The sequence below is a fragment of the Cupressus sempervirens genome, chromosome 7 (assembly GCF_028749045.1).
Source record: "Cupressus sempervirens isolate cs-2001-9-10 chromosome 7, ASM2874904v1, whole genome shotgun sequence".
NCBI classification, from domain to species: domain Eukaryota; kingdom Viridiplantae; phylum Streptophyta; class Pinopsida; order Cupressales; family Cupressaceae; genus Cupressus; species Cupressus sempervirens.
Window position 1 is genome coordinate 925,308,153 of NC_143124.1, and position 24,503 is coordinate 925,332,655.

The 24,503-nt window shown below is 39.8% G+C and overlaps 1 protein-coding gene across 5 annotated transcripts in view; it reads left to right on the forward strand.

Moving 5' to 3' along the window:
- Window positions 1–24,503, forward strand: part of LOC149550575 (syntaxin-71-like) — a 124,087-nt gene that overhangs the window by 34,554 nt on the left and 65,030 nt on the right. For 4 of the 5 annotated variants that reach the window (XM_089793557.1, XM_089793558.1, XM_089793556.1 and 1 more), the window contains exons 3-8: window positions 11,108–11,276; window positions 11,504–11,586; window positions 12,670–12,738; window positions 12,836–12,880; window positions 12,977–13,039; window positions 13,284–13,360. In XM_089793557.1, coding sequence (XP_089649683.1) covers window positions 11,108–11,276; window positions 11,504–11,586; window positions 12,670–12,738; window positions 12,836–12,880; window positions 12,977–13,039; window positions 13,284–13,360 — 506 coding nt within the window. Of the gene's footprint in view, window positions 1–11,107; window positions 11,277–11,503; window positions 11,587–12,669; window positions 12,739–12,835; window positions 12,881–12,976; window positions 13,040–13,283; window positions 13,365–24,503 lie in introns of those variants that run through there. The other variant, XM_089793559.1, reaches the window with a different exon arrangement.

Here is a 24,503-nt window from a genome sequence, read left to right on the forward strand (position 1 = left end):
TCAATACATAACTACAAAGTACCATCTTTCTTTTTAACAAAAATCACCGGTGCTCCCCACGACAACACATTGGGGCATATGAAATCCTTATCCAACAACTCTTGAAATTGTACCTTGTGTTCATACATTTCTATTGTGGACTCCTGTATGGTGCCTTGGGTCGTGGTTTTGCATTTGCATCACACATTATGTCAATAGAAAAATCAAACTCCATTTTTGAAGGTAGTTTTGATATGTCTTCAGGAAAGACATCTCAAAACTTTTGTAATATCGGATAATCCTCCAAGAAATGAGTAGGATCTTCAAGATCTTTGACCTATGCAACATATAACAAACATCCCTTCCTCTTAGCCTATTTGAGCTGCATAGTTGATATTTACCTTAATTCTATAGGTCTTTTACCCCATTCAGTATCACAAGATTACTTGTATCATCCAAGCATTCAACCAACTTCTCTTTGCAATTCACGATTTCCTTATGCTCGGTGAGCCAGTTGATGCCTAAGATAACATTGTAAAACCCAAGAGGGGCTGCATATAGATTTACTTGCGTGTGGAAACTAGGAAGTTCCAACTCACTACATAGAAGACACTACTCTTTCATGCAAGTTTCGAGATGTCTTTCCTGAAGACTTATCGGAACTACCTCCTAAAAGGGAGTTTGATTTTTCTATTGGCATAATGCATAGTGCGGAATCACAATCCAAGGCACTATACATGATGTCCACAACATAAGGGGTTTCATACGCTCCATTATGTCATCCTAGGGAGCACCGACGATTTTTGTTAAAAAGGAGGATGGTACTTTGCCGTTATGTATTGATTACAAGATGTTAAACAAAGTGACCATCAAAATTAGGTATTTTCTCCCACATATAGATGAGCTCTACTTACCCATCTCTTTCGCCACTGGCACTTCTGGATTCAATCACTGAAGCATTAGAAACATAAAGTGTGTTGTCCTACCATTTGGGCAGACGAACACACCTGCAACCTTCATGAATTTAATGAACAATGTGTTCAAGTTTGTGGAGATCTGCATAGATGATGTTTTGATCTATTCTAAAAACATGGAAGAACACGAGGAGCACTTATGTATAGTTTTACAATGAGTTCATGATAGAAATTTTTTTGGTAAGCTATTGAAGTGTTCCTTCTATGAGAAAAAGATCCACTAGTAGGGGCACATTATTTCTGCAGATGGCATTGCAGTCGATCTTGCTAAGATTAAAGCTATTCTTGAGCAGCTAACCCCATAGAATGTAAGTGAGGCCAGGAGCTTCATGGATTGTTTAGCTATTATAGGAAATTTGTAGAAGGTTTTTCTAAAATAGCAACTCCTATCACATTCCTTCAAAGAAAAAGGGAATAAATTTGAGTGGATAGATGAATGTGAGCATGCCTTCTAGTTGTTGAAACAAAAACTCACGTTTGCTCCTATCTTGGTTATCCCATATCCGAATGGACAGTTTACGTTGATCACAAATGCTTTAGGTGAGGGGGATTGAGTGGTGTATTAATGCAGGAAGGAAGTGTAGTGGAAGCTGAAGCAGCATGAGGTTAAATATGCACCCACGATCTTGAGATAGCTGCGATAGTTCATGCCTTACAAAACCTGATAGGTAAATTGTTTGAATTGAAAATGGATCATGCATTTTTGTACAACCTAACTTAAATGCCAGAAAAGACACTGGCTTGAATTTCTCAGTGATATGATTTTGGTATTGAGTATATCAAGGGGAAGACAACAAAGAGGCTAATGCTCTTAACAAAAGGAGGCATGTGGCTGTTATCTCTACAACGAGGACATGCCTGAGAATGTATTGCAGAACCTTGTAGACACTGATCATTTTGAGATGGTTAAATTAACTTTGTACAATGATCCATTTGATTACCGCTTTGATAGTAATAGTGTTAATGTTGTTGGTCTAGATTGATTCTAATTCAATGGCCAATTTAATTATATGAAACCCTATTTGGGGTTGTTACAACTACCTTCGACATACATTTAATGCTATCTAATGAGAAAAAATTAAATCTTTGATTACATATTCTTTTGAGGCTGAACCAATGAGAGAAATGATTGTAATATTGCAGTAAGTGCCTTCCACGTGTGTTCCTATTGATGAGTTAGGCTCAATGAGTCCACACATGTTGGCTTGGAATTACATAATTGGTTGGAGTTGAGCAGGTGCAACCTCAACATGTATATCATGTAAACTTCATTTATTCACAAAGAAGAGATCTATTGATATCCCACATTTCTTAACTTCGATTAACTTAGACACTATCCACTTCTTGTGAATGATTGTAATTGTGTATATTGCCAAAATGCTTCATCATCATGATTCCTTCTTCATTTTATAGAAATCCTTCATTTCGGAGATTGTGATAATGTTTTTCATTTGTATAGCTATTTGCATGCTAATGCATCTTGTCATTGAATTCTTCCTTGACTCTGTTTTGAACCTTCGTTTGCTCACTTCTAGGTTGCCTTATGACTTGATCTCCCTTGTGTTGTGAAGTATCTCTCATCCTTCATTTGTCACTTCTACAAAGAAAAAGAAAACATTAGATCATCGTGGAATAAAAATGAAATGCAATAGACTTTTGAAGTACTTGAAACAATTTCCAGCATAAACATAGAGATCTTGGATTTTGATCTTGAAATTAGTTTTTTGATATCGATATTTTGACTTTTTTTATTATGATTTGTAATTAGCAATTTGGATTTCTTAGACTTGGATTAGGACTTTTAGGACTTGAAATAATCTGATTCTGTCCTAAATCTCGAAACTGATTTAGAAATCCTCTTGCAATGCTCATGAAAGTTTGGAAGTGAACGTATCTTCTGATTCTATTCTGCTTGAATCTGACTTTCTTGATGGAAGTTGCTTTTAATTTACTCCTCCCTTATTCTGATTTGGATTTTAATTCTGGAATTGCACTGATATGTGATTTGACTCTCACTTTTTGGTTTTGCTGGGTCATTTATTCATGTGTAGCCAATGTTTTCACATGGACTCGCCTATTTTTTAATAAAAAATTTACAAAAAACTTGAGTTTTAGTGCAAGTTAATGGTGTAAATACTCGAGCTGCAAAGCTTGAGAATTTTTCAGTGCTCTGTGAATATTTTGTATATGTTTTCATTAAAATTTTCATTTTTCTACATTGCATATTTCCTAAAATAGTCATCATTTCAACATTTGCAAGGATCGGATGTGAATCTTGACCTAGAGGTGAATTTTGCAATTGAGATTTAATCCTCAAGAATTTCTTCATTCCACATCTTAACCTAGGAATTCTTGTTTTAGACGAAACGTCATATTTAATGTTCCTGTTATAAAATAAATCATTAATTAAACTATTGTTAATGGGCTGATTGATTTAATATATCTCGGACCCATTTTTGTTTTGTTTCCGTAGTTTGTGTTGTTGTCGACTATTTTTGTACACCCTCGGAAAGTTTTCCCTGACGGGTATTTAAGCACAACTTGTAGGTAGTCATTAGGTATGCAATTTGGATTTTTTTCTATGTACTGCAAATTCTTGTTGGAGTTCTTTGTTGTTTTCCATTTTGGAAGTGAAAGACCTTCCCTATTTGGTTTGTTCGGTTTCGGTGGGATTCAACCCTCACCCTATTTTGTCGTCTGTAATACTTTGCTCGGATCTGGCAAGTCAAAGCACTATCATATTGCGAATCAAAGAAATCATTGTGTTTAATTCGATCAACTCTATGGTATTTGTATTTGTTAAATTTAATCTCTTTGTTGTTCTGCTGTCTGTTGTCACACCATTTGTACCTACCCCCTTTCTCCTTTGTCTGCAATTTCCGTACACTCCAGACCCGTGCAACAATCATACAGTCTCCTTTAGGATTTCTCCATCTACTCACCGTACAAGTCTACTGAACGCCCTTAGCATTCTTTCTCTTGTACGTGCCTCCTTGACACCGTACGACCATTTCACCCTACACCGTACGACCAAGATAATCTCCTGCCATACCTACTCTCCTCCTATGTTACCATATGGTCGTCTGCAATTTGGACATTCCACACATTGCCATACTTCCAAGCCGTACGGAGACATCATTGTGTATAGCTTCCATTTCTTGTATGAATATACCACCGTATGGACCCTTCTGTCCTCTGTCCACGCTACTGTACAAATGTACGGCCTTCCTGTTAGACACAAACATTACTGTATAGTCAACTCATCCTTCTGGGTTTTTGGGCAGTAGGCTAATGATTTGATGGGAACTTGGGAACAGATCATTACAGTGGTATCAGAGCGTCATTCCTACCAGCCTATGGACAGTGAATGAGAGTTTATAGCCAGAAAAGAAGAAGAACCATTTCCATTGATAGAATCGCTGTCAAATTGGAACCCACATCTGCCAAACTCATGACACTATTGAGAGAACTTGCGAGGAATCAAGCACAGATCAATGATACTCAATGACTTATGGAAGAGACTCAAGAACAAAATGGTCACAGCGCGGACTCAGTGTCGGGTAAAGCAAACCCTCATCCAGCATGCTCTCGACCTTCCATGTTGTCTTTTTCGCCATAGACGGAGGCACCAACCGGAGGGAAGCAACTGACCTTTGAAGAAATGTAAGAATAGTTGAGAGGAGACTAGAAGAATGCAAATTTGGGGGAAGATATATCCTACAAAGATTACGTAGATCTGAGAATGAGGTATTTGGGAGGCGGAAATAGAAGATATTTTAATGATGATCTCAGGAGGAAGTTGAGTAAAGTAAATTTATCTCCATTTGACGGATCCAGAACCATATCTGCACAAGTGTGGGTAATGAAGGCCGATACTTCCAGCTTAATCCTATGCTGAGAGAAGAAGCAATTTTAATTTGCGGCATTACATTTGGAGGGAGTTGCGTGTGAATGGTGGCATCACGACACCATCACACTAGGGCATGATCAAATAAACATCTATGCAGAATTCATTGGGAGATTGATAGATCGATATAATGGTAAAGATTTGGAACTCAATTTCTAAGATTTGGCACAACTGAGGGAAACTGGATTGGTTGACCAGTACATTGCAGAATTCCAAAAACTCTTTGTTTTGGTCAGACATTTTTGAAAGAAGACGGATAGTGCTCTTCATGGATGGACTGATAGAACCACTAAAAGGTTGGGTAAAAGGCTTCAATCCTACCATCCTGTTGGAGGCCATTAAGAAGGCACGGAGTATGGCATTATCATCGATGTCATCCTTTTGCGGTTAATCACACCCCAAACTGCCAATGTTTCTAAGGGACAAAGATAATAAACCTTTGCCAAGAAAGCCGTTGTTGGACAAAGCTACCAAACAGGAGCTCCGAAGGAAAAAACTATGTTTCAATTGCAAGGGACCATGGGAATGTGGCACAGATGCCTTGAGAAAGCAAAGATCCACTACATTGAGGTCGTGTCTGATGATGAGGATGAATAGGAAGATATACCCACCAAAGACAACCAACCCCATGAGGATACTAAAATGGTTAGTTTGAACCGTATGGAAAGAATTGCAGCATTGGTACGACGCGGAGGAGTTGTTGCCCTAGCTGGTAGCCCGAGGTGTACAACGTTTCGTGTACGGGGAACCCTTCAAGGACAAAGAGTTATGGTGATGCTTGATAGCAAAGCTACCCTTAACTTCATAAACTCATCTTTGGTAAAACAAAGAGGTCTACCTACGGAGACGCATGCAAGATTTCAAGTCAAGGTTGCCAGAGGGACTCTTCTGCCTTGCACACACCTTGTTCCTCAGCTAAGTATCACAATGGCAAATCACATGGTGATCGAGGATTTCTTCATAGTGGACCTTGATGACATGGAGGTTATTTTGGGCATATAGTGGATGGAGACACTTGATGAATACACTTAGAGCTTTAGATGGATGGACTTCACTTTTGTTGTTGATGGAAAGAAAGTTGTTCTCCGTGGAATGGCAAATGAGGGTCCGAAGGAAATTTTTGCACATTGGATGGAGGCAATTTTTCGGTGTGATGATGTTGCTTGGGCTGCACATTGTTTTGTCTCGACAGAACCTATAAAAGGTCAACGGACACCTCCCTAGGATGATGATCTCCATAATATTTTGAGTGAACATGATAAAGGTTTTATAGACATTCCTCCTAGCATACCGCCTCATTGAGGGTTTGAACACACTATCGAGTTGGAAGCAGGAGCCAAGCCGGTCATAACCACACCCTACTGCCATCCCAAGAAATTCAAAGATGAGATCGAAAAGATGATTCGGGAACTGCTAGAGAAAGGATGGATCCGTCCTAGTTCTAGCCTTTTCACGTCAGGGGATGATGTGCATGTGTGGACTACCATGCATTGAACAAAAAAAACAAAGAATAGATATCCCATTCCAAGGAGATGAGTTGCTAGATGAATTACATGGCACAGTCTATTTTTTGAAAATAAATCTCCATTCTGGATACCATCAGATCCACATGAGGGAAGAAGACGTGGAAAAGACAGCCTTTCATTGTCACTACGAGCATTATGAGTTCCTAGTAATGCCACTTAGATTAACAAATGCACTTGCTACATTCCAATCATGCATGAAACACATCTTCAACAAACAATTGCTTAAGTACTTACTGGTATTTTTTGATGATATTCTTATTTATAGTTGGACATGGGAAGAGCACCTAAAGCATCTGGATGAAGTCATAAGGATCATGAAGGATCAGTCCTTGTTCGCTAAACAATCCAAGTGTAAATTCAATATGATAGAAATATTATACCTGGGGCATGTTGTTAGTAAATATGGAGTTAAAGTTCATCAGGAGAAGATTCAGGCTATCCTTGATTGGCCTCCCCCAAAATCACTCACAGAATTGCAAGGGTTTTTCAGACTGTGCAGTTAAAACCAGAGATTTGTTAAAGGGTTCTCTCAGCTTAGCGCACCACTAACAAATTTGACAAGAAAGGGGTCCTTCCAGTGGAATGAAAAGGCACAACTCACTTTTGATCAGTTGAAGGAAGCAATGAGCATTTGTCCTGTGCTTGCTTTACCTGATTTCACTCGACCGTTCATTTTGGAGTGTGACACATCCGGAGAAGGCACTGGCGTAGTACTGATGCAAGATAGACACCCCATAGCCTATGAGAGCAGGAAGCTTACGTAAACAAAATGCTTATATTCCATCTACGATAAAGAAATGATGGCCATCATACATGCACTAACCAAGTTCCGACATTATATGGTGGGTGCCAAGTTTGTCGTTCATATGGATCACAATAGTTTGAGATTTTTTTGGGGCAACAGGACTTGAATGAGAGGCAACAAAAATGGGTAAGTAAGGTTTAGGCTTTCGATTTTAACATTGAATATGTGAAAGGAAAGAACAATGTGGTTGCAGATGCTTTGTCTAGGAAACCCGCCATCTGCTTACTAACCCAGATTTTAGCTGACAGGAAAGCACATTTGTTGGTAGAATATTCCAAAAACACATTTTCCTATGAGCTAATGGATGGCAACATTCAGGATGATGGGTACAAAGTGGTGGATGATATCATTTACTATAAGAATCAGATATTTTTAGTGTCGGAATCCAAATTGAAGTAGAAAGTCTTGAAGGAGGTACACGACTCACCCTTGGTAGGACATCCAGGCTTCCTCAAAACGTACAGGCTTCTTAGGGAGAGGTTTTCATGGAAAGGACTTAAAGGAGACGTATTGCAGTATGTAAGAGAGGGTACAATTTGCCAGCCGAACAAATCCGAACATACTCTACTTGCCAGGTTACTGCAACCTCTACCAATTCCAGAACATAAGTGGGAAAGTATCTCGATGGATTTCATAACTGGACTTCCCAAGGTGAACGGAAAGGATTGTATCTTTGTGGTGGTTGCAAATTCACAAAATACACACATTTCTTCGCCATCCCCTTAGATTTTCAAGTTGCACAAGTTGTCGGTTTGTTTTTTAGAGAAGTCTTTCATCTGCACGGGTTACTCCGAAACATTGTCAATGATTGGGATGGGCAATTCATTAGTAGCTTCTGGACATAATTGTTTTAGTTGGCAGGGAAAAAATTGTCACCAAGTACTAGTTACCACCCTCAAACAGATGAACAAACGGAGATTGTGAACAAGTGGCTCAAAGGTTACCTTTGGAACTATGTTTCGGCACAACAACGGGCGTGGGTCAAATAGACACACCTAGGAGAATATTGTTACAATACCATGTACCACATGTCCATTGGGATGACACCATTCAAAGCTTTATACAGGGACAAACCCCTATCCTTCATTGACACAGTTATGGGTGACAATCGCACACCGAGGGCGAGGGACTGGCTTCAGGAGGGATAAACATCCTAAGATGCCTGAAGGAAAACTTACAATGGGCACAAAATCAACAGAAGATATACGTCGACAGACACCAAATAGAGAGGAGTTTCGAAGTAGGGGACTTGGTCTATCTTAAGCTTCAGCCATATCGACAATCCTGATTGAAGGAAAAGGGAAAAGAAAAATTGAAGCCACGATTTTATGGCCCTTATCGTGTAGTTTGTCACATTGGTGAAGTCGCCTACGAGCTGGAACGTCTGGAGGGGAGCCGTGTTCATAATGTCTTTCATGTTTCATGCCTGAAGAAGGTCGTGGGGCAGAACGTTACGGTAGCCACAGGCCTTCCCTTGCTCAATGAAGAAGGAAAGCTCATCTTGGAACCAATCAAGATCATTGAAGTACAGGAGAAGACCCTGCGGAACCGTACGGTGAAGGAGTATTTGGTGCGCTGGAAACACTTGCTGTTGGACGATGTGACATGAGAGGGCGAATACATTCTTTAGCACCCAACATTGCATTTTCTTGAGGACAAGCAAAAATTTGGGATGGGAGGACTTATTAATCAAACTATTGTTAACGGGCCGAATGATTTAATATATCTCAGACCCATTTTTGTTTATTTTTTGTAGTTTGTGTTGTCATCGGCTATCTTTGTACACTCTCGGAAAGTCTTCCCCGACGGGTATTTAAGCACGGCTTGTAAGTAGTCATTAGGTATGTAATTTGGATTATTTTCAATGCATTGCGAATTCTTGTTAGAGTTTTCAGTTGTTCACCATTTCAGAAGTGAAAGACCTTCCCTATTTGGTTTGTCCGAGTTCGGTGGGATTCAACCCTCACCCTATTCTATCGTTTGTAATACTTTACTCGGATCTAGCAAGTCAGAGCAACATCATATTGCGAATCGAAGAAATCATTGTGTTTAATTTGATCAACTCTCTAGTATTTGTATTTGGTAAATTCAATCTCTTTTTTTTCTGCTCTTTGTTGTCACGCCATCCGTTCCTACCCCCATCTCCTTTGTCTGCAACTTCTGTACACTCCAGACCCGTGCAACAACTATATGGTCTCCTCATCCGCTCACCGTACAAGTCTACTGCACATCCTTAGCATTCTTTCTCTTGTATGACCCTCCTTGACACCGTAGGCCATTTCACCCTACATCGAATGGCCAAGATAATCTCCTGCCGTACCTACTTCCCTCTTGCATTACCGTACGGTCATCTGCAATTTGGACATTCCGCACACTGCCACACTTCCAAGCCATACAAAGCCATCATTGTGTACAACTTCCATTTCTTGCTATATGGACATACCACCATACAGACCATTCTATCATCTATCCACATTACCATACGGCCATATGGCCTTCTTGTTGGACACAAATATTACTGTATAGTCAACTCATCTCTCTGGCTTTTTGGGCAGTAGGCCACTGTTTTGAGGGGAACTTGGGAACGGATCATTACACCATACTCATTTTAGGGCAAGTTCAACGTTCTTTCACATAAAACAATGTAATTTGCAAGTTGTGCATGTGTCCAACTATGGGTTGATGTTGAATGCTAGTTCTAATCAACTAGAATGCATATTTTGGAAAGTATAAGTTTATTACTAATGTACTATTTCCCATCAACTATAAGTCAAATTAAATCTATAATTTAAAATAACCTTTATAAGCTTTACAAACCTTTATTTATATCTTTGTGGCCAGTCTCACATTTATGCTGTCTAGAAGTTGGGACATATTATGTTTTCAATCAATCTTGGATAGATAAAGTTGACTAGTCAAATTATTGCATAAGTTGAAGTAAATAATTTAATGAATAAAATCAAAGAACCAAAAATCGGAATTGGCAAGGCCTACTCAAATCATGAATTTCCTATGAATTGACAAGGTGAAAAAACCTTTGAAATTCAAAGATTTTAACGATTTAAAACTTATTTCATGCACCCTTTATTTAATATAATTTAAACACACTATAACTTCATCAAATAGAAGCTAAAGCCTAACATACATAAACAATAAATCCATCATCTACATAAAACCAATTGGTGATTCTTGACAAAAATCGTCGATTTTGGCGATTTTGGCCTAAAAAATCGGTGATCCAGTTTGATGAGTCAGAAAAAATTGCCCAGCCTTCCTTGGATTGTAGAATCACCAAAATCACCCGAATTGCGGTGATTTTCGTTACTCTAAATTAAATAGATGAATTGACACCATGAATTTATATGCCAATTAAATTGTGTGAATCAAACATTTAAAGGACTCATCTGGTCAATTGTTTAATATTTCTCAATTTAAAATAGTGACCAAATTCTAAGACAATTTTGTTGAAATCGAGTATTAAATTTTTACTAAATGTAAACCAAGAAATAATTAAATAAGTTAAATAATTATGGAGGCATTACTCACAAGTTTAAAAGATAAATAATTGTTTAAAACAAAAATTAAATATGTAAGTAGTCATAAAAATTTCCCCTGGTTCTGTGTTCATCATTGACACTTTTTACTACCTTTTTTTTGCTTCTATTGTTTGTGTTATCAACTTTTCTTGGATTCCATAGTAATGGTATGTTTAATCTGGCCTCACTCTTCTTCTTTGTGGCTTGTTTTGTTTGTACAGTGACATTTTCCTTTCAACTAATATCTGCTTCCTTGGGGTATTGTAATATTATGATATGATGCTGTTGGCTGTTTTAACTTTGTAACTTCAAACTCTGAATATTGTCGTTACTTAGTAATATGTGAAGATATTTTAAGAATTTTGGTGCTTGAATAACAGGTTAAAGGGCTTTCTGGTGATGAGCTTGCTGCACGCAGTGATCTAGTCCTGGCATTGGCAGAGAGGATTGAGTCAGTTCCAGATGGAACAGGGACAGGCAGAAGACAGACAGGAAATTGGAGAACCTCAAATACTCAAATGGAAATTAAAATTGATTCTTCACCTACAGGTGATAGGGACAACTCTCATTGTGAACCATATTCACATTTTTTATCTGTCTAGTCAGACGAGGCATAATCTGCATGGGGCAAGTTCTGTTTATGATATTTGTATCTATAAAGGTTTATTCAACCACTTTTTACTAACAGAACTGTTGAAAACCTTTTTTCGACATTTATTTTTAATGATTTAAATAAAATTGAATTGCATTTCTAATTGTATGATCTTTTGATGTAGGTGATATGGGAAGTGGATATTATGAAATGACAGAGGATGCGAAGCAATTCAGACAGGAATATGATATGCGAAAAGCAAAACAGGTAATTAAAGCAGCAGTTGTTTCATTGGATTGGCAATCCAAGCAATTTAAGAGATATATAATCCATTATGAGCACATAACTAATTGGCAAAATATAATATGAGAATTAGCTTTAGCCTTTGCTCACAAGCAGTAGGTGATACCAAATGGTTAGTTGTTTGTTTCCAAAGATCCAAATTAGATGAGAGTGATATTAAGGCTAGGATCACCTCAGTCAGTCATGTCATGACTTACAATATCTGTTTTCAAATTCCATACCATAAGCATTCTCTGTGTTTGCTCATTCATTTTTCACAATTTAACATCACTGGGTATGAGCAAGATGCCTATTTGAGGTGAAAGCAACATTCGTCTTCAATGAATAAGTGGAGCTATATATTAGTGTGCAATTTTGACTGATCTCAATATTGTGACTATTACATTCATTTTAATTGAGAATATGTTATCCTTTCCAAAATGCTTTGACCTCAAAGCATTCCTGGAGTCGACGTTTTCTCTCCTCATTACCAAATTGTTTTAACTTCTAGCATGTTTAGGATAATAAATTGTTGAATCATTGTCAGTTGTACCTTTGGTCATTGATATAGTCCCTCTTGATTCAGTTAGGTTGATTAATTTTAGAAACTCTGGAATAATTGTTTCAAATTGGTTCAGAACAGTTGCTGCTAGTTTTTGTTAGAATTATTGTTAATAGTGCTATGCTTTCTTCAAGAATTTGCAGAACCTTTGGTTGTGTTGCTCATGATGTTTGAAGATGAATTCCTTCATACCCTGGAAAAACTTTGTGAAATCTGATACTTTGAAGGGAGCTGTCAAATCCAATTGCTTCTTTCTATCAACTTTTGACAGTTGACCAGTCTTTCAATGACGTTACAATGACTGGCTAGAATACCATTATCCTCTCTTGTTTGACAGGATTGGGAAATATTTTGCACAAATTGGGAATCTCACAACCGAGTGGCTAATGCAAGATATATTGAAACATAGTCTCTCATGTAGCTATTTTGAAAATGAATGCCAGGTCAAGAGTATCGTAGATACTTAAAATTAATTAGCCATTATCTTATGTTGCTGGTGACCACAGGACCAAGACTTGGATGTGATCGGAGAGGGGCTTGATACTTTGAAAAATATGGCAGAAGACATAAATGAGGTTAATTATCTATCAATATTTAGTTTCAACTGTGAAAATGAAGTTCTTCAAAGAAGTTTTGTTCTTCTTGCTGACATGTTTTCAACGTTCTACTCAGGAAGTAGACAGGCAGGTTTCTTTGATGGATGAGATAGATTCGAAGGTATCAATGTTTCTCTATTGTTATGAGTTCAAGTTGGATGGAGTTCAGTCTTCTTTATTGATTCAATAAAAACTTAACATGTTTCTGATTAATCAGGTTGACCAAGCAACCAGTAGCCTTAAGAGCACAAATGTCAGGTTGAAAGAAACAGTCACAAAGGTCTCCTTCCTATTTCAATTGTCATGATGATACTTTTTCTTGTATTGGCTTATGCAGTCTGGCTTTATATTAGTTGTTTATAAAACTACATAGGGTGCACGAATTTGTATAAATATATGTTGATGAGGGGAGAGAATATATAATAAAATGGCTTAAAGGAAGAGCAAGATTATGAGTTTGAAAGATGGTAACTCCACATTCAGAGGAGGTTCTTCTAATGCTGTTGTTTGATTATTATGTGCAGCTGCGCTCGAGTCGCAATTTTTGTATTGATATTATCCTCCTTTGCATAATACTTGGAATTGCTGCATATTTATACAAGTAATCTTCCTCCTTCAAATCTTTTCCATGTTAAGTACTTGACTATTCAATGTTGAAAATGGTTTTGTTGTGTTCAAGTAAAAGCAATGTTGTCGTCTTCACTAGATAATCTCCTTCCACCTATATTTCCTCGTTTTTTGGTATATTTCATTATGAAAAAAGTGTAATTGATAGTTAACTGAATTGCTTGTCAAACAATGTCTCAATCTTTGCAAACAACATATTGTGATATTGCTATTAGGATCCAACTATGTAGTTTTTTTAGTCAAACTCATTGACCCATGTTTCATGAGCAATGATTTACACTGGTCATCCCCCAGGAAGATTCAGTGCTTTACCTCAATGAGTGTCACTTGCATACAATGAGTGCTAAGTGTTCCATTCATTCTCATGAGAGATTGGTTTGTGTGAATCACTACTCATGAAACATGGGTCAATGAGTTTGACTCAAAAAACTACCTAGTTGAATCCTAATAGCATTATCACAATTTGGCTTGCAGTGGAAAATATCTCCTACTTATCAAAGAAAATAATCCAAATGTTACCATGATTAATCATTTTAAGTTCAGTTTGACTTTAAATGTTTAGAATAGGGTCATATGTGATTAAAATCCTAGATATATGTTAGCTTCAGGTCTTAATCTGTTTTACCTGCAAATTATCTTTTAAAATCTAAGGTTCTAGTTAGGATTCTGGTATGGATGCGGGTTTGAATTTCCCTCAAATTTTCTTTGGGATGGGTTCGTACTGGGTTTGTCCGTACAAGTCTTTTAATTTTTTTTAATATACATGTAAAAATATGCTGCAGCAAATAAGGTCATACACAACTATGCTAATATTAAACCAAATTAGTAAAATACACCATTGCATATATTAACGATTTAGTTTGAATGACATAAGAAAATGTCAAAATACACCACCATATCAATGTTTCAGTTAAAAAACAATAACATCAACATTACTAATGAGTCATTTGTGATCAAATATCATCACAAATCATTATCATCATGCTGTTGCAAAATAGAAAAACAAATAGTGTCATTAGCATCAGTAATAGCAGCCTCAAGCACAGCCTCAAGATCAGCTTCATGATCACTAAGTATCTTGTGATCAACATCATCAATTGCAAGTGCATCAAAGTGGGCTTCCAATTTTATTGACTTTGGTTCAACATCCCAATGCTTTTCCTCCCCTTTTTTGTAAGTATTCTCTTTGTGTGTTGTGAGCCTCAAGTTTGAATGCACAAAGACCAAGTTATTTGCCTTTCTGGAGTTTAGTTGGTTCGTTTTATTGAGTGGATGAAGGATTATGTACTCTAGTTCCTCTCAGATGATGATGAACTAACAACCTATTAAGATTTTCAATTTTAAAAATATTAATTTAATATTCATCAACAAGAATTTATAAATTATAATCTCACGATTAAAGAACTTGTGATAAAATTTGGATGGCAATGAGTTGCAGGTGCTTGTACATTTGTTCATGGAAGTACCACCATTTATGAGCATCAACATTGTTCTTCCACAATCATCAGTGCTCGCAAAACTAAAAATTTCAGATCTCATTGCAGGTCATAGGTGCTTGGGAAAGACTCTTTGAAGGGCTGCTTTGTACCCTTGAGCAACTTCAAAATTTCTGTATAGGGCAATTCTAGTGGTACTCTCAAGGACCGATTGGCTATAGAATGTGGGGCTTAATGCAAGGGAATGTTATTTTGTTCTACCTCTCTACCATGATTACGTATAGCTCCTTGAAGCTCTCATCAGGATCTTCCTCTCTCTCATTTATGATATTTCTAATATCCTCAAATCATGGAGTCAATGCCATTGTATACCTCACACAAGAAAGGCCTATCCATGTTAGTGTATCAGATCATACTCAATATAGGCTTGGTGAACTTTAAAAGGTACCCAATATGATCCCACCAAAGGTTATCTAGTATCAATACCTTAATGGCAGCTGCCTTGGCACTATTAGATTGGCCTCCATATTCTCCAATTAGCACTTATTACCATTCTAGACAATACCTATTTAACCCTGAGAAAGGGGAAGCTTTGGTTTTCAGTTTCCAAAACCTCAGGATGGAAATCTGCGGGCTCTTCTTAGTTGATCAGACGTCTACCCAATTCAACTTGGGGTGGATTCAAGATGGAATCCACCATTTTGCTTATAGGTTTTTTTGAGTTTTTCCAATCTGATCACGTAACTGATTTTTGTTGTCAGTAAAATGTATAATGTAGCCGACGGGTAGAGTAGTATCCAAACGGGCGCGTGACGCTTGAGTCACCCCTTCAGAAAGGTATATGTACACGTCCGAGATGGACTTTGGAATCATCATTGTATTCGGAGATCATTGTAGTCATTGTAATCTGCAAGTGCATACATGAATAAAGTACCTGTTCGGAATTGAATCGTGTTATACTTGTGTTGAACTTCTTACCCTATGCAGTAAACATTTGGCACCGTTGCCAGACGTACCTAGAACGAAAGAATGATATGAAGATTGATGCCGAATTTGCCAAACAAGATTGGAATAAGGTGAAAGATAAGAATGAACTAAGTACAGCAAAAGAAATTTTAATTTTAACACAGCAAGCAGAACGCAGACAGAGACTTCAGCAGATTGCCGAGGGGCACCGAAGGGGTGAAGAGGCACAGACGGAGGGAGTGCACTCACCTAGTAGGCTGAGGAGTGCCGAGGAATTGCTGGAAGAAACTCGACAACGCTTAAATTTGGTGGAGGAAACAAGGGAAGAATTCCTTAACCTGTATACGTCGAGGGGAGAGTGTCCGAACGGAAGGGAAGCAACTCGCACGGCTCGGAGTACCGAGGGAGCACGAGTGTGGAGGGATCTCTTTGTTCCTGATACACCGGACGAACAGATACAGGCGGAGAATAGAACATCACTTGAAGACTTGTCACCAGACAACGCGGTTGTTGGGAACAAGGCTGTTGTACAGAATAGCGCGGAAGTCCAGAACAACGCAGGAGCACAGAACAGTGCAAGAGTACAGAACAGCGTGGGAACTCAGAACAGCGCGGGAGCTCAGAACAGCGCGGGTACACAAGTACCTCAGAATCCAAGACAAGTAACGATGGCTGGCCCTAAAGAAAAGTTACCCAAGTTTCACGGTGATGGTTCAGCAGACCCTATCAGACATTGTAAAATGTGTGAAACCATATGGATGGCAAATGGTGTGATAGACGAGGATGATTGGGTAAGACAATTTCCAGCGACCCTACGGGGTGTGGCGATAGACTGGTTTTCTGACACTAGTCCTCAGAAACTTAATACATGGGAGAATGTTGAAAAAGAATTTATCGCATAATTCAGACTACTCCGAGATGATAATGAAATAGTGGCAGAAATCTACAGCACCAAACAAGGAAAGAATGAGACAATCCGAACCTATGCCAAGCGATTGAAGGAATTGATCGGAAAGATGGAGAGTCAACCAGCGGATGGGTTGAAAAAATGGTGGTTCATGGAGGGGCTACGACCGGCTCTTAAAAAGAAAAAGAAAATTGTACCACCAGCATCGTACACCGATGCGTATACTCGCGCTATGGATTTGGAAAGTGAACAGAAGACGAGTAAGAAGAAAAAGCATAAGTCCTCTGATTCAGATGATTCCTCCTCGGAGAGTAGTAGTAGTGATGAGGAATCAAACAAGAAGGTGAAAGCGCTACAGAAAGACATGCTACGGATGATGAAAGAATTCAAAAATTTGAAAAAGAATCTAGATACAGTAAAAGGAGAACTGTGGTGTACAGATTGCAAGGAGGACGGACATACGAAGGGTTCATGCCCGAAGAAGCAGTTTTGTGACATTTGCCAGGTGGCGTGGCATTCCCTGAAAAAGTGCCCGTTTAACTTGAAAGCAAAAGGACACCAACAGGTGTTACTCACACAGGAAGCATCGAACAATAGCAATAATGCGGGCAATAATGCAACTTCAAGTGGATATAGAAATAACAATAGACGCGGAAGGGGCGGAAGCAATAACAACAACAATGGAGGCCGAAGTAGAATACAATATGATGCAAGTGGAAGGCCGATGATATAGTGCAGGGCATGTAATCTTTGGGGTCACTTTGCGAGGGACTGTACTACGAAAGAGGCGCCCCAGCTACTGTGCGGATGGTGTGGTCCAGGGGACCATGAAGATTCGAAATGTCCTAAACAAAGTGTAAATTTATTAAGTATTGAAACAAGTAACGAGAACGTGTTGGCGATCACACTGGAGCAGGCGAGGAAGGCAAAATATCTGAATGCAGAAGAAGAAAAGGAGAGGTTACAGAAAGCCCGAGCGGAGATAGAAAAGCAGATGATAGCAGAGAAGTCACAAATAAACGACACTACTATAACTCCGAAAAGAAACTTGACAGAACAAAGTATGGTGAAATAGATAATGCAAATGGAGGTACCAGTTAAATTAAATGATCTTATTACCATGCCATAGCTGCGTAAGGCCATTATAAATATGACACCATTCCTGAGAGCAATGGAAGAAGCAGAGGATGGCCAGGAGGAAACAAAGAATAGCAAGGAAACAACCTCGGCGGTAGCAACAGATCCGATGTTACTAGCACTGACAATAGGCAGACACCCAGCAGTAGTGGAGATGGGCATTCTGGGTATGGTGTTAACAGATACAATAGTAAATGGAGGATCGGGAGTGAATGTGATGCCGGAAGATATCTGGAACAAACTAGGACAACCAACACTATGGCCACCCACCTTTCAGTTACTTACAGCAGATCAACATGGAATAAAACCCTTGGGCACTTTGATGGCGCAACCGGTAACAATTGGGACACAACCATTTTTGCTGGATTTTGTAGTCATTCCATTAAAGAGAAGAGGGTATGACGCCATCCTAGGACGAGGGTGGTTGGTGCAGGCTAAGGTAAAGCATGATTGGAAAAGGAACACCCTGTCAATGGAGAAGGGAGGTAGGAGATTTATAATCGATTTGCATACATAGATGGTAGGAGAAGCCGCGTCGTCGGACTCAAAAGGCGATGGCGAAGAGTGACGACGAAGGGAAAAGAAGGATGTAACTAGATGATGAAGGGGTATTGAGACTAGAAGGAGGCCCAACTGATGACGACTTAGACTCCGTGAATGGACTGTTGCATTGGCAAATGGAAGACTATAAGGTCTTTCCGAGCTGCAATATTTTGAGTGTCGAGGAGGGAAAAGAAGGCCAGGAGTTTCCGAAGGAGTACAGTGAACTGAAGGAGGGGGAAGCGCAGGTGGATGAAACACCTGCCCATACGTCAGTAAAGATAAACTAATAAAATATGAATAGCCGACAGTGAAAGCAACGAACTTGGGTGATGAGGAAAATCCGAAGAACATTCTTGTAGGAGACGATTGGAACCCAATATTAAAGGCAGCAACATTCAGAATATTTATGGAATACAAGGATGTTTTTGCTTGGACGTATAAGGACTTGAAAGGAGTACCACCAGAACTATGTGTCCATCGGATACCATTAATCGAAGGCGCAGTACCAGTACGGAAGAGACCGTACCGAATGAACAAAAACTATGCAGCATGGGTCACGGAAGAGATTAACAGGATGCTAGAGGCGGGTATCATCTTTAAAGTGCAGACAAGTGAGTGGGTATCACCGATCGTGATATCCTTGAAAAAGGATACGACACAGATAAGAATGTGTGGATTTTCGATGTCTGAATGCCGTGACAATTAAAGACCCGTTTCCAATACCGTTTACAGATAGCATTTTGGAGGAAGTAGGGGGGCATGAAATTTATTCATTCATGGACGGATTCTCGGGGTATAATCAGATATCCATTGCTGAGGAGGATAAATTAAAAATGACATTCATTGTCGAGGATGGAGTATATGCATATAACAAGATGTCGTTCGAATTATGTAATGCTCCGGCGACTTTCCAAAGGATTATCCTGTATATATTTGATAAGATGTCTGTTGGAAATTTTAAGGCATTTTTGGATGATTGGTCAATTTTTAGCACAGAAGACAAACACATAACGGCGTTAGGAGAGTGTATGGAGAGGTGCAGGCGAACAAGATTAGCATTGAACCCGAAGAAGTGCAAGTTCATGGTGCCGCAGGGGAAGCTGCTTGGGCATATAGTTTGTAAAGGACTGAAGACGGACCCAGACAAGGTCCCTGTGATCTTAGAGATGCCACCCTCGACGGATGTGTCGGAAGTGAAGTCGTTTTTGGGGCACATTGGTTATTATCGAAGATTTATCAAAAATTATGCAAAATTTTCTTATCCACTGGACAAACTCACCTGCAAGGGTGAACCTTACAGATGGGAGGCTGAGCAAAACGAAGCCTTTGACGGATTGAAGACAAGGTTGGCTACGGCTCCGATTTTGGCCTATTCGAATTGGGATAAAGAATTTCATGTCCATGTAGATGCCTCAAATTATGCCATCGGAGCAACATTGGCGCAAACTGGTGACCACGGGTTGGACCATCCAATGTACTTTGCAAGCAGATTGTTGTCGAAAGCGGAGAGAAATTATACTACCACAGAGTGAGAAGCGTTGGGGATGGTATATGCAGTACAAAAGTTTAGACACTATTTGTTGGCCACTCCATTTGTGTTCTATGTAGATCATCAGGCATTATTCTACTTGGTCAATAAGCCGATTATTCAAGGAAGAATAAGCCGATGGTTGTTATTATTACAGGAGTTCACATTTAAGATCGTGGTACGGCCAGGGAAGAGTCATGTGAGTGCAGATCACCTATCAAGAATAAAATCGGGGGAGCCATCTGAAGGAGTTGATGATTTTCCAGATGCACAACTTTTTCACGTTACAGTACTACCAACCTGGTACACACGCTTTGGAGAATATCTATCGACGGGGCAATTTCCAAGCGACATGTCACCAAACGAAAGATGAAAGTTGGTACTGAGAAGCCGGACATTTCAGTTAATTAATGGCCTACTGTATAAAATGGGACCAGATCAGATTCTAAGACGGTGTGTCCTCGAGGAGGAAATCCAAAAGTACTGACGGAAGCACACGAAGGCCCAGCGGGAGGACACATGGGGCCGGATACTACTGCGTGGAAGATACTTTTGGCAGGACTATGGTGGCCGACTGTACACAATGACGCCAGGGAATGGGTCGTTGAGTGTGATACATGCCAATGGGCTCGAAAACCATTGAAGAGAGATTTTATGCCTTTGAATCCCTCACATGCACAGGAACTGTTTGAGAGGTGGGGACTGGATTTTATCGGACCACTGAAGGTGAGCAAAACAAGGTGCCAATACATCGTGGTAGCAACGGAGTACTTAAGTAAATGGGTGGAGGCATGCGCGTTACTAGACAATTCTGCAGTCAGCACAGCAAGTTTTTTATATGAACAAATTATTACAAGGTACGGGATCCCACTCCAATTGACGAGTGATCGTGGGGAACATTTTGTTAACCATGTAATTAGAGTACTCACTACTGATTTCAAAATTTACCATTCATTGTCGAGCCCGTACTACCCAAGAGCTAACGGACAGGCAGAAGTAATGAACAAGATTCTGGTAGGAGTGATTTATAAATCCTGTGCAGTTGAGGGAGAAGACTGGGAAGAGAAGCTACCATCTGCTTTATGGGCGTACCGCACTTCGTATAAAGTAACTACAGGACATACTCCGTTTTAGCTAATGTACGGACAGGAGGCAGTGGTGCTGACAGAATTCATGGTGCCAAGTTTAAGGATAGCGATCGAGAATAAACTAGGCGATATGGAGAGCTTACGAGAGAGTTTGTATAACCTGAACAAACTTGATGAGCGGCGGTTGCAGGCGCAATGGGCCATCGAAGTCACACAAACAAGGAGGAAGGCGTGGCATGACAAGCACCTAAAATTGAACAACTTTCAACCCGGTCAGTTAGTACCGAAGTATAATGGACGAAATGAAATAAGGCCTGGGAAATTCAAAGTTAAATGGGTTGGACCGTACAAGATACGGGAAGTTGGATATAACGGAGCAATTAGATTATGGACATTGGACGGAAAAGAAATTCCAGATGCTGTAAATGGATCAAAGTTGAAAATATACAGGGAAAAGAAGGATCCCCCGTAGACAAATAAGTGAATGAAGAAAATGTCTGTAAATAGTGTATATATGTATAATATTAAAATCGAATATAGTTTTAAATATGAAATAATAAACTGAAGTTGGAAAAGCACGAGTTGCTAAAATGAAGTATAAAATAAATGTATAAAGAGGTAATGGGGACAGAAGTCTACAGGAGGGCCTTAAGCCGAGATTACATAGAAAAGCATGAAGAAAAGCAAAAGGCCGTACGGCCTAGGAAAAAAAAAGGAAGCAATTTACATGACCGTACGGCTTCTCTAGATAGCCGTACGGCCCAGAGGACTTTTATTAGAAAAGAGATAAGTAAATATGATGAAAAAGGGAGCAAAATAGAAAAATATTAATAAAGAAACAAAACAATAATAAAAGGAGTTAGTAAAATTGGGAATAGGAGTCTTTGAGGACCAGGATTTAAGACCGTACGGCCCACCTTCATGACCGTACGAGCTCAAGCTGGGTGAAAGGAAAGAACTAAAAAAAAAAAAAAAACAAAATAAATAAATATTAAAAAGGTGATACAACAATATCCAAAGTCAGGAAGACTGTATGGTCAGACCAGCATGGAAGAGGAAGACCGTACAGCCTTTGGGAGATAATAAAGAAGACCGTACGGTCAAACCAAAACATAGGGAAGTTAAATGAAAGACCGTACGGCCCCTAGGAGACAGGAAAGCTAAATAGAAGACCGTACGGCCTGAGGAACATTACCGTACGGTGATAGGAGAGCAATTGGTTATTGGAGGCTGTACGGCATGGGGAGCAATTGGAAATTGGAGACTGTACGGCCTGTGGTTCATGTTTTAAGAAAGTTCTCAGATGGAAGATCTGTCCGTCCATAGAGTTCCCTCCGTGAAACTATTAAGGAAATTTGATCATTGAACATGAATCTGGCCGGGATGTAAAGGAGAAAGGATTACATTATCAAATTGAAGAAACTACTGCCAGAATATATAAGTTGGGAAGGAATTGTATCTCCGAAGACCCGAACCTAAAATTGCTTGAGGACCAGCAACTAGAGAACAGGAGGACTGTAAAGAACCTAGGAAATTGAGAGTGGGAGAACATCAAAAGTAAATCCATACGGTAATATGACAATACGGTGCCAAGAAAGAAAGTGACCGTACACCGTTTTGTGTAAGTGACCAGAATAGAGCCGATGCAAAGAAGGGCTTCAACATACCGAAGATCACACGTACAGCAGCAATCAGCAACTAACCCCAGTCAGATAAGGAGGAGAGGCCGTACGGCTGGAGATAAATTCCTTGGAGAGATCAAACATACGGACGGCTGGAGAAAATTAAAAAATATATATTACAAGGACCGTACACAAGAAGGGATTTGAAGCAGATGAAAATACAGGAGGGAGGATATCTTAAGGATTGAAAAACATTAGAGCATTTTCAAGCAAGATAAAAAGAAATTCTTTTAGAGCCGTATTGGGAAATTTCAAGGAAGCCGTACCATCACTACGGAGGCTGGAACTAAGAAGCCGTACAGTACGAAAGCCAAAAAAATTGTGGAAAGTAACTGCCATAACGGTGTGACATTCATAAAAGACGAAAGGGTAACGATATGGAGTCAGCTGGAAAGAGGGCTTGGAAGAGAAAACTGGACGAGGACATGAATAAGAACGCAAAGACACTACCGTCGGGAATTCGTGTAGGAGGGATGTATACAAGAACCACTAGTGCAGGCGCAAGTAAGAAAGCAAAGCAAACCAGGCAGCAAGGAGAAATTCCTACAGTACAGAGTATCACATTCGAAGGGTTAAATGGTGCAGAGTGCTGGAAATGGTGGCAGGAGACCCCAGACAACCACCAGGTGAAGGCTAGTATCCGAAGAGCATAGGTTGAATGGGTAGTGCAAATGCCTGTATTTTGCATCAGAGACTACGAGGGGTTTTTGCGCGTTATGATTGAAACATATGACAGGTTCTCCAGAAGCAGTACATTTGAATATCTTGGTTGCAAGTTAACGGTATTATTTAGACCGGCAGATTTTACACGAGTATTTGGCATACCTGGTCATGCTCAGGGTGGGTGAAAAATAGAAAGCAAGCCGAAGAAGTTAAGCCAGGAAGTGAAGATGAAATTGATACAGCTTGTGTGCGGAGACCTATCGCAAGTAGAACAAGAGGCTCTTTCAGTCACGTCCAAAGGCAGAGGACTAAAGAAATCTAATATCCAGGAGAGGCATTGGCGTTGTTTGATGGACATAGTTAAAAGCCGTCTCACAGGTTCGAGCCGCACTTCAGATATCTCGTTTCCACATGTAGCCATGATGAACGGAATCTTGCACGGCAGAGTTTATGACTAGGCAACACTATTGGCTGAGCGGATGTCAAAGTTTATGATACTGCAGCACAAAATGTTCTATATGCCACATTATGCTATTGGTCTGTTTTTAGATGCGACGACGTGGTTGATCCCGAATGATGCCCTGGAGGCAAAATCGGGACCACTCGCGCCTGGTGAACCACCTATACTGCAGTGGAAGCACTTGGATACTCTTGGCACCAAAACAATAGGGCAGAAGCGACCAAGGCCGGATGGTGGCGACACAGATAGTGGCCGAGAGGAAACATCTTCAGAGGAGAACGAGTCTCAAGGGGAAGAAGAAGATGACGAAGAGGTAGGAGTAATCATGGCTACACCCTTGAGATTTCCACGGCCTGTGCTTTCGACTACAACACACTTGGTTCCGGTGGGTATACACGGTATCCCAGGGTTTGGACAGATTAGATAGCTAATAGTGATGACACCAGTCTCAGTTACGACGCAGCCCACCGTAGAGACACGCTCTGTAGCAGAGTCACATCTAGCACCGACGAAGATAGTAGCCTCGGTGGCACCGATGAAACCGGCTCATGAGACTACTAGATACAGGAGAGACTTTTGTACTTGGCAGGGAGATGGAGATAGACACAGAGATAGGGGTGTTGGAGGTACCCTTAGGTGAGGAATTGGGGGCATCAAGTGTCCTATTGGATGTAGCAGGATTTGATGCGGTGGTTGCAGAAGACACG